The sequence below is a fragment of the Crinia signifera genome, chromosome 7, assembly GCF_055691185.1.
Source record: "Crinia signifera chromosome 7, ASM5569118v1, whole genome shotgun sequence".
NCBI classification, from domain to species: Eukaryota; Metazoa; Chordata; class Amphibia; order Anura; family Myobatrachidae; genus Crinia; species Crinia signifera.
Window position 1 is genome coordinate 17628995 of NC_139223.1, and position 11377 is coordinate 17640371.

An 11377-nucleotide genomic window follows, 5' to 3' on the forward strand; every position below is an offset into this window, starting at 1 on the left:
AAACTGAATCCCTGGCGGTGGGTGTGGCTCCCCTATTTGAATTTTGGTCTGTGCTGCAGCTCCCTACCTCCTCTGGATCCGCCACTGGCCGATATCAGGTTCTTCATTTTTGGGTTGTCATTTTGTATGTTTCATCATATGTGTCCACAATTAGTGCACACGTGTACCCTCGCAGGCTCACTCAGCTATTCCAAGTTGTAATCCACATGGATAGTACATAAAAAATATTTGTGTCGATCATTTCTGTGTCGCCCGAATGCATGCTGACCATATGTTGTCAACCTACTGACAGTCGAACTAGAGTCGACCCATCATCCAGAACTTTCTGTACACTGAGGGGCAGGGAGTGGTGGAGTGATAAAGTGGTCGGTGATAATGCTCCAGCCAATCAGTGGAGTAATAAAGTGGAGTGATAAAGTGGGCGGTGATAAAGCTCCAGCCAATCTGCTCCTAAATCCTCATACACACTTGCGGATCCCCACCGACACTGATACACATTTGCCAATGCCGACAGGTTGTGGGCATCAGCGGGGGGGGGGGGGGGGCACAGATGGTCATTGATGGGGGGAGCGCAATGTAGCATGGCCATTGTTAATGAGGACCTCCCCTGTCAGAACATACAGGATGAGGAACAGGGTCGTTAAGCCATGCCAACCAGTGGCATAACAATTGCGCCGCAGACCCCTGTGGGGGCTATTGTTACGCTACTTCTACCTGTCTTATCCCGCCACCGCATCTGTATCTAGTAATCTGCATCCTGGCGCCTGGCTTCTTATGAGTCAAATGTCCATCACAAAATGGCCGCCCCCTTAGAGCAGACAGATTTTTAAGATGCTAGAGGAGGCAGCGGCGGCCTCCTCTAGTATCCATACAAATGGTCTGCTGTAAGGGGGCGGCCATTTTGTGATGGACATTTGACCATTCTTAGGTGTCAACCTAGTCACTGTCGAACATTAGTGGTCATCATCCCATATGCATCATATGCATCCCAGAGGTATGACCGCTGCCTTTACCATGCAGGTTTATTAAAAACACATGCTGCGTCACTCTTTATTATTATTAATAATAATAATAATAATAATAATATGAATAATATGAATAATTATAACAATAATAACAAACTATGCAAATGATTTTAATTGATTTAAAAAGATATTAAGGCAACATTTTCCATTTTTAAACAATAGGAACAAGAACATGTCTGCACATGTTACATCTTCCCCACCAGCAGTGCAGCATGGTTTTGCCCATTTGCTAAAAAAAAAAAGTATTTTACGATCTGAAACCCCCCCCCCCCCCCCCCCCCCCCCCCCGTCTCCAGTATATAGTATGTGAGCTGGAAGTGAATGGGTTACACACAGGACTCCGCCCAGATGAAGTTACTGGTCTCAGTGGCTGCAGCACGCACTCCGTCCGTCAGGAAGGAAGGTGACTTTATCATATTATTATCTGCAATTATAGAGCCAGCCTGTATAATGCATGTGCTCAGTGGGGATTGTACAGTCAGAGCATTACTGCCCCATATACTGCCAGTTCCACCAGCGGCAGATAATACACTGATCACTCGGCCACATTGTATTCTCTGCAGCTGAACTTTGCTCCTGATTCACATCTGTCAGTAAAGCAAAAAACAAGTCACTTTGTATCTGGAACAAACCATGTTGCTTTGCCAGGGGAGCCAATACATTTATATTGTTTCTGTGCAGGGTAAATACTGGCTGCTTTTGCATGTAGCCCACACATTGTACACTGCAATTTAGATGTTGGTTTGGACACACACCTCCCAGATCTAAAGGCCTATACACACAATGTGATATTACAAATAGTATGCTCATTTAACTACTTCTGGTTTGTAATATCGGTTAGTATTTCCGCTCAATATCATTAATGGTTTGCGCTCCCATGCAAAGCCGCCACTAGGAATCGTGGGGCCCGGGACTGTCCTTCAGTCCGGCCCCCCCAGTACCATTACGTCCGCCGCCCCCTACCCCCCCAGTACCATTACTTACCTAGCTGCGGTGGCGCATCTCCACGTGAGCACACAGTGCAGCCTGCAGAGCGCCCTCTGTGTCCTAATCTCGGTGCTCAGCAGGTTGCACTGTGTATTGTGCGTGTGGGGGAGGCGGTGTGCGGCCACGGGGGTGGTGGCACCGTGCCGTTGTCACTGAGGGCAGCTGCCCGGGCCCCTCCAGAGCCCGGTGCCCGGGACAGCTGTACCCACAGCACCGCACTGTCAGCGACCCTGCTCCCAGGAGTCATTACCGACCCCCTATTGTCTATACGTGCAGGTTAATCTTGACTATTGCATGTTAGGGCCGGGGTCGGGTGACATCACTGAACAATTAGTTACGATGTCGCTAAGTGTGTATGTGCAAAGTTCAGCAGAGTTTGAGCTCTCGTCAGGGCCAGTGGTTGGGATTTTGGTACCCCCCCCCCCCCATACTAACTATAATGGCTTTCTAGTTATAATTACTGTGTAGGGCCACTGTGGAGGTTAAACTAGTTCCACCTCATTCATACTCATTTCACGTCACAAATGCTGGGTCGCAACCTGGGATTTGGACACGGCTCCGTCCCAGGAACAACTCAACATTTGCGAGTTGAGCCCCCACAGCAACCTGGCAATAAGCCAGGTCATTGATTTCATCGTGGGCGGGGCAGAGCGGTGGTGCATCATCTGGGGCATGGGAGGAGGCGCTGCCTCCTCTATGTAGTGAGTCCAACCTCGGTAAAACCCTTTTTTTAACCTGGGTCAGAATGCCAGGTTTCTGGACCTGGGATATTTGTTTAGGCCCTTTCACGCCATATGTCGACCCAGGTCGGACCTTGGTTATTTGTGCGATGTGAACTCAGTTCCACGCTGTCCCCCTCCACTTTCTCCCCTGGTTGCTTTCCCTCCTGCATTCTGCAGGAGACTTCCTAAAATATAGTCAATCTCCCTGACTCCCTGCAGAGTATACTAATCACACTGATTGCACCTTACCCACATTATGCAGCTGTTACATTTTTTTGGGGGGAAAAAAGAAATCAGACATATACAGTATATATTCAAATAGGATTATCGCCATCATTGGCTGGGTCCTTCGAGAACAGGCAGCTCCTGGCACCAAGCTGTACACTAGCTGCAGGCGCCTCATTGATGGAGGTGTGTCCTACCCCACAGCGACACCCGCGCCCCTCGCCTCTTCTACATGTTCCTACCACCATATAATATGATAAAAGTGTTCGGGTCAATAGACTGACATCAGATCGAAAGTAATAGCTGCGTGTTTGCAATGGATTTTAAACTTGCACTTTAAAAGAAAATCAAATGATAGTGAATAGAAGCTAAAGGCCCTCATTCACTACGGCGACTTCACCAACGGTAGAAGTTGCAGCCGATCCCCCTAGAGCCACCGGCAATGTCCCAGGCGGCAGGATATATCGCATGTGATCTCATTTGCCACTGCAGGATTCGATGGTGAAACAGTGACGATCTCAGGCTCTAATCTGATGCGCACAGGACTGCGGATTGGAATCGGAGGTTAAACACAGGCGACTTGTGCTAAATCCAGGCATAAATCAGGTTGATTTGCAAAAGCAAGGTGCGGCAGATGTAACATGTGCAGAGAGAGTTACATTTGGGTGGGGGTGTTTTCAACTGAAATCTAAATTGCAGTGTAAGAATAAAGCAGCCAGTATTTACCCTGCACAGAAACAAAATAACTCCCACAAATCTAACTCTCTCTATACATGTTACATCTGCCTCGAAATAGGATAAAATGGTCCCAAATTACACTAGTGTATGGGGACCTTATAGGGTGTTACTAAAAGTTGTTGTTACTTTCATATACAGGTACTGTAGCTTTCACAGGACAGCAGACCACATTTAAATACATTGTTACTCCATACCTCTCAACTTTAGAATAATGCCTGTTGGGACCCTGAAATTTGGGGGCATCGCCTGGCGGTAAGGGGCCGTGGCCTGCAAATCGCTTCACTCCTGTGAGGCCACGGCCCCATTTTGCCACTGTGGGGACATGGCCAGCGGCTCTGTGAGCTGCTGGCCACACCCCTAGCCCCTCTGCCTGTGGGAATGAACACTCGCTGTCTATTCACCACTGCTCAGAGCAGCCGGTGACAGGGGGACTCCCAACTCCACCCCCCCCCCCCCCCCACAGGACACTGCTGGCCCCGGGTAGGACACAGGAATGTCCCAAAAACCGGAACGTTCCCAAGACAATAGGGACAACTGGGAGGTATGTTACTCATATAGGGCCCGATGTACTAAGCTTCAAAAAGTGATAAAGCGAAGAATGATAAATAACCAACCAATCAGCTCCTAACTGCCATGTCTGGGTTTGAAAATGAAAGTTGGGGGCTGATTGGCTGGTTGTTTATCACTCTCCACTTTATCACTTTTTGAAGCTTAGTACATCTGGACCATAGAGTTTAGAAAGTTGTTTGGGGCTTTGTTTCTCCCCGGCACAGCCAAGCCCCTCCCTGCAAGGCAACTCCTTATTTCTGGCGCTCAATTCTCATATAGTGGGGGGGGGGCACCTTTTTACCTGTTCACACTGGGAGCCAAATAGTCCACAAACAGCCCTGTGCGGGGGGGTGGTTACTGTTTATCAGGTTCTACACTCAATAACTATGATTTATTATTAATGCGATTCCCGGCATTAGGAAATTATATACCACTGGCACGTATCACTGAACACCCGCGGGGCGGGGCTTGGCTCTGACAGAAGCATTGTCCATAACAAATACAAGACCAGTATTAAAGACTAAGCGATGCCTGTGTGAGAACTTATCTGGCTTCAATTATGACGCATCGGGTCCAGTCAGTCAGGTTCATTCAAACAGTGCAGGTCAAAGGTTGCATACAGGGCAGTCATATACACTTAGCACCACATAATTAACCAGGGTTCGGGGCATCTTAATACCTCAATGTTCTATAGGTCAGGGGGAGTGGTGTCACCAGCATGGCTCGCTCCCGGGTGTCACCCATAGAGGAGTAACACCAGAATGCCGGCTCCTCCTCAGTGACAGGAGGCTGGTGCTGTGCTGTAACATTATCTGCAGCATTTGGCTGCTGTAACAGCGAAGTAGCCACTTCGGCAGCCAGTCAATTGTCAGGGGCAACCAATCATCACCCATCCAACCGATGTGTTGAAAATGGGAGGGAGTCTGGAAATAAGACCACACCCCTTGTCAGGAGGCCACACCCTCATTTTGGTGGTTTGTGGTTTGTGATAACACTGTAGAAAAATAATAATGGAATCATAATGTTTTACGTATACAAGTGGATGGCAATGCTTTTCTTCATTCACTGAATTAATTTTATTTAACAATTATATTTCAGAGCATCCCAGGAAATGGATTTGAACCTCTATCTCCAGCGAATTGGGATCACAGAAATGACATCGGATTTCTCCACACCGTCCCTTTCAGCACTGCGGACGTTACATCGCCACCATTTGTTCTTTGTACCTTTCGAGAGCCTCAGTATACACATTGGGGAGAGAATTATCCTGGATACCTTGTGGATTTATCAGAAAATAGTCCTGAGAAAATGCGGGGGCTTCTGTTATGAGAACAACGGCCTTTTCTTGTGGGTGTTACAACAGCTGGGGTACCGGCCGCTGGTGCTGTCGGCCAGAGTGAGGAACTCATTCACTCGTGTGTTTGGACCTCCATTTGACCACATGATACTGAGTGTGGAGTTGGAGGGCAGGTGGTGGCTTTGTGACGTTGGCTTTGGAGATGGAATCCTGGATCCATTTCCCCTGGAGGCAGGATGGGAAGAGGAGCAGGACAATGGTGTGTTTCGGTTACGGGTGGAAGGGGAGGAGTGGTACTTGGAGAAGAAGGACAATGACCAATGGAGGAGTCTGTACAAGTTCTCCCTGAAAGAGAGGAGGATTGAGGACTTCAGGGAGATGTGTGACTATCACCAGACCTCACCTAGGTCTCTCTTTGTCTGCAAATCTCTCTGTACCCTACAGTTACCACAGGGCAAATTAACCTACATGGGGCACAAGATGATCAGCACAGAGTATAGAAAGGGTGGTGGGAGTGTGAAGACCACGAAAGTACTCAGCAAGGGGGAGATTCCTGATGTGCTCAGAGAGAAGTTTGGGATTGTGCTGGGTAAAAAACTGGTACCTAAGGATGAGATGTTGGCCCCTTCTTCTTCTGATAAAGAGTGAGACTACAGTTTAAAACACGTGTGTGTGTGTGTGTGTTTGCGCGCGTGTGTGTGTGCATATATCTATATAAATAAAAGGCTAACAACTACTCACCTCTATGAGGTAAACTACCACCAGTGACCACTAGAGGCAACTCGACCGACCAAATTACTCCTTTGTGTGCTAAAAGAGTCCATAACAGAAAGTGAAAGCAATTTTTCAGGGACACTGATCTGTTTCAAACTTGCTGGCTATGGAGAGAGGGAGGTGTGAAGAGAGAGATTGAAGGTAGGAGCAGATAGGGACTGGGGGTGGGGAGTTTGTGGACTAAAAACTGTCACAGCTCAAAGTGAATGTAAAACCTGTCACAGCTCAAAGTGAAAGTACATTGGGGGAAGGTACAGAAGAGAAACAAGAAAAGGAATAGAGGAGGAGGAGGAGAAGAGGGGTCAACAATCCAAAAGTACAAATATCATACAAACATAGTATAAAAAAAAGACATTTTAATGTAAAGCAAACAGCATGCCCAGATAACTCCCTCCCAGTTTTACACACACCCCACCCCCTCCTCCAGTAGACTACTTACTCACAGGCAGGTCCCTCCGTCTTCTTGGCCCTTGTTCTGCGTTATTCTTGTTTCCAGGGCCCTCCCACTCACAATTGATAACTATGACTTTTTCTTTCTGGGTCATTGAATAACACTATTATACCTGTGACCCACGTCGTCAGCCCTTGTACTGTTTGTTTGATCTTTTTTTATATTTACTATTTCTATCACTGTAATGGTCCGTGTGATGGCACTGACACTCACATGCAATAATATATAATTATACAGTATACGGTAGATGATATAACTAGTTTGGTGATGCAGCGTGTTACGATGAGGAGATCACGGGGTGGTGTCACATGACAGCTGTTGGCGGAGTCTCCAAGCCTTGCATACAGATATCAGAAGGTGAGTGTTAGTGGGGCGAGTGCTAGTGCGGTGTTAGTGGGCTGCTTTGGCCTCTGGGCAATGGAAAGGGTGAAATAACTATACTGCAGTATAAAAGAAGCATAGAAAGGAATGACAGCCATACAGATGTTGTGAGGACTCCCTAACGCGTTTCATTATTGGGAGATTTATCACGGCGCTCACCGTACCTGCCCTGCCAGCCTCAGCAAGCCAGGACTCAGATTTACCAAGGCTCAGGCATCATCTCCTTATATAACATCTGTCGTCTATGTCCGATTAGCAGCAAACTTATATTTACCTAAAATATAGATCATTGTCTGCACTACAGCTATAACCGGGGGAATAAATGTGAGAAGAGAATTGTGACTTTCTTATTAATAATGAGGGGAAAAGACTTTATATAAGGAGATTATTGTGAATGAATTTCTAATAGATCTGTAATTGTTCTACATCCCAGGAATGTAGGTGTGGAACTGGGACGTGTGCCAGCGCATTATCCCAGCCAGACACGATATAATACTCTTACTATACAGTGTATGCACTAACCCAGTGCTTCCCAAACTCCGTCCTCAAGGACCCCAACACTTCACACTTTCCAAGTCACTCAGCAAGAGCACAGGTGCACTCATTGTTTACTGACACATTTCCCAAGTCACCTGGCAGGTGCACAGGTGCACTCATTACTCACTGACACATCTCCCAGGTCAGCCAGCAGGTGCAGTCATTACTCAATGACACATTTCCCAGGTCACCCAGCAGGTCAGCGGTGTAGCTACGTGCCACGGTGCCCGGAGCATGGGCATGTTTCACGCCCCCCCCCCCCCATATTTATTTATACGTGTACCTGCGTATATTAATATATATATGTGTATATATATTATATATATATTATATGCAGGTGCACGTATATATATATATGGGGGGGGGGGCGTGAAGCATGTGTTTCCAATGCCAGTATTGAATGCTGGTGTGTTTTTTTATTATGAGATATACATATATATATATATATCTCATAATAAAAAAAAAACACCAGCATTCAATACTGGCGTTGGAAACACAATAATTGGCTCTGGTAAACGAAGGCACACACATTTAACATGACAATTTAGTGGCACTTACTGTTAACAGAAGGGATGCAAACAGTTAAGTGTCTGCTCCCGACACATTCCTCTCTCCGTGCAGCAGCAGCAGCAGCATGAAGAGGGAGAAACACACTTTTGACAGCCTGTGTGGACGGACTCCTCCGGAGTTTCAGGCTGTCAGTGTGAGCAGGAATTAACTGCTGGGACGGAGGGACTGTAGCTTCATGCCGGCTTTAACACAGGCAGTGCAGGCACAGCTGTGTTGATGTCCTCTCTGCACTGAGTAGCTGCGAGCGGCGGCTGTGCAAAAGCATCCCTGCCCTGGCCACTGCTGCGCTTCTGTACAGGAGGAAAGTCTCCTGTGTGACGCGCCAGCAAGTGTCCTGTGCCCGGGCCGGAAATGACAATAGAGTGTGTGTGGGGATCCCGGGACCCGGCGCACAAGGAGTGTGTCCTGTGCCCCGGGAACTCAGCGCAGCAAGAAATAAAGTGTCTGGGCGGGGGAGCCGGCGAGCAGGGCTGGGGAGCCGGTGGCAGAGTGCACGTCTCCGGCGCCAGGTGACATCTCTGCGCCCGGAGCAGGTGCTCCACCGGCTCCACTCTAGCTACGCCTCTGCAGCAGGTGCACAGGTGCACTCATTGGTACTTGTTTCCTAGCACGGCACCCGTCGGGGTTGATCGCATGCCTTAAGTTAAGGTACTTAAGGCATGCGATGGACCCGATTTTCTGTCACTTACAAGCTTAATTGCCGGTAAAAGTGAAAATCGCGTTGATCGCGTCCATCATGCCCCCTAATAAGGGGCTGCGATGCGACCAACTCTATCAACGCGATTTTCCCATAGGGAACAATGTTAAATTATTTTTAAAGTGAAAATCGGGTTCATCGCGTCGGTCGCGGGCCATTATAATGGCCCGAGATGCGATCAACGCGATTTTACATAGGTGACAATGTGAAATGGGCCAATGTGGCCCATTTCACATTGAATATGTTTAAAAAGTATGTTTAATGCCCCCCCCATTTTTGACGCCACCCAGCTATTGACGGCAACCCGAAGCGTGGCGAGCGCAGCCTGCCCGCGAGGGGCGGCGGTACGCATCTTCCGACCTTTTCATACCCCTACTATCCACGTCGGCGTGGAGTTGATTTTATAAAGTGTGGCGAGCGCAGCAAGGCACCGAGCCCGAAGCGTGGCGAGCGCAGCGCGCCCCGCGAGGGGACACGGATACCTGTGAAGCCCGCGAGGGGATGCGTATACTTGTAAAGCCCGCGAGGGGATGCGGATACCTGTGAAGCCCGCGAGGGGATGCGTATACTTGTAAAGCCCGCGAGGGGATGCGGATACCTGTGAAGGTATCCGCGTCCCCTCGCGGGGCTCGCTGCACTCGCCACGCTTCGGGCTCAGTGGCTCGCCACACTTTATAAAATCAACTCCACGCCGACGTGGATAGTAGGGGTATGAAAAGGTCAGAGGCAGGCAGGCTGCGCTCGCCACGCTTCGGGTTGGCGTCAATAGCGGGGTGGCATTAACAATGGGGGGGCATTTCAAACATGATTGGGGGTTTGGTATAAAAATGGGGGGTTTTGGGGCTTTTTACATTGAAATCAATGTAAAATCGGGTCTGAGGGACCATTTTACATTGATTCCAATGTAAAAATCGGGTCGATCGCGGTGGCGCCATGCTAGGAAACAAGTACCTACTCATTACTCACTGACACATTTCCCAGGTCACCCAGCAGGTGCACAGGTGTACTCATTACTCACTGACACATTTCCCAGGTCACCCGGCAGGTGCACAGGTGTAGTCATTACTCACTGACACATTTCCCAGGTCACCCAGCAGGTGCACAGGTGTAGTCATTACTCACTGACACATTTCCCAGGTCACCCGGCAGGTGCACAGGTGTAGTCATTACTCACTGACACATTTCCCAGGTCACCCTTCAGGTGCACAGGTGTAGTCATTACTCACTGACAGGTCTCCCAGCAGGTGCAGTCATTACTCACTGACACATTCCCCAGGTCACCCAGCAGGTGCACAGGTGTACTCATTACTCACTGACATATTTCCCAGGTCACCCAGCAGGTACACAGGTGTACTCATTACTCACTGACACATTCCCCAGGTCACCCAGCAGGTACACAGGTGCAGTCATTACTCACTGACACATTTCCCAGGTCACCCAGCAGGTGCACAGGTGTACTCATTACTCACTGACACATTCCCCAGGTCACCCAGCAGGTGCACAGGTGTACTCATTACTCACTGACACATTCCCCAGGTCACCCAGCAGGTGCACAGGTGTACTCATTACTCACTGACACATTCCCCAGGTCACCCAGCAGGTACACAGGTGCAGTCATTACTCACTGACACATTCCCCAGGTCACCCAGCAGGTGCACAGGTGTACTCATTACTCACTGACACATTCCCCAGGTCACCCAGCAGGTGCACAGGTGTACTCATTACTCACTGACACATTCCCCAGGTCACCCAGCAGGTACACAGGTGCACCCATTACTCACTGACACATTCCCCAGGTCACCCAGCAGGTACACAGGTGCACTCATTACTCAGTGACAATAGAAAACACACGTACCATATAGGTAACACAATGAGCTTACTTGGGCGCACAGTGCTAGTGATAACTTCATTGGTAACTCCAATTAAAAGTACAACACACAGCAGCACAATGGCATTACACCGCATGTAGTGCCCCTTATACACATTATGTCCACAGATGTGCTGCTAATATACATCTGTCTCTGTCACTCCAGCAGCTCTCTGTCCATGTCCATCAACAACGACATGCCCTGTGTCCAGGGCCGGAATGGGACCAGAAATCGGCCCTGGCATTGTGAGCACATGGGCCCACCTGCAGCAGGCGGGACCCTTGCGCGGCAAAGATGTGTGTCAAAAAGGGGGCGTGGCCTCATGGAAAGGAGGCGTGGCATCAGAAAAAGGAGGCATTACACATTATAGAACACACCGTAATGCCCATTACAGAATATGACACAGGGCCAGATTCTCTAAGCTTCAAAAGTGATAAAATAAAGAGTGATAAACAACCAGCCAATCAGCTCCAGCCTGACATTTTTCAAACACAGTCTGTGACATGGCAGGTAGGAGCTGATTGGCTGGCTGTTTATCACTTCTGAAGCTTAGAGA

General features: G+C 48.7%; 1 protein-coding gene across 1 annotated transcript; it reads left to right on the plus strand.

The window, feature by feature from the left end:
- Positions 1-1373: 1373 nt before the first annotated feature.
- LOC146021392 (arylamine N-acetyltransferase, pineal gland isozyme NAT-3-like) lies at positions 1374-6206 on the plus strand. The gene is made up of 2 exons (XM_083155175.1): positions 1374-1428; positions 5345-6206. The coding sequence occupies exon 2, from the start codon at positions 5358-5360 to the stop codon at positions 6189-6191; it is 834 nt and encodes a 277-aa protein (XP_083011301.1). The 5' UTR covers positions 1374-1428; positions 5345-5357; the 3' UTR covers positions 6192-6206.
- The last annotated feature ends 5171 nt before the right edge of the window (positions 6207-11377 follow it).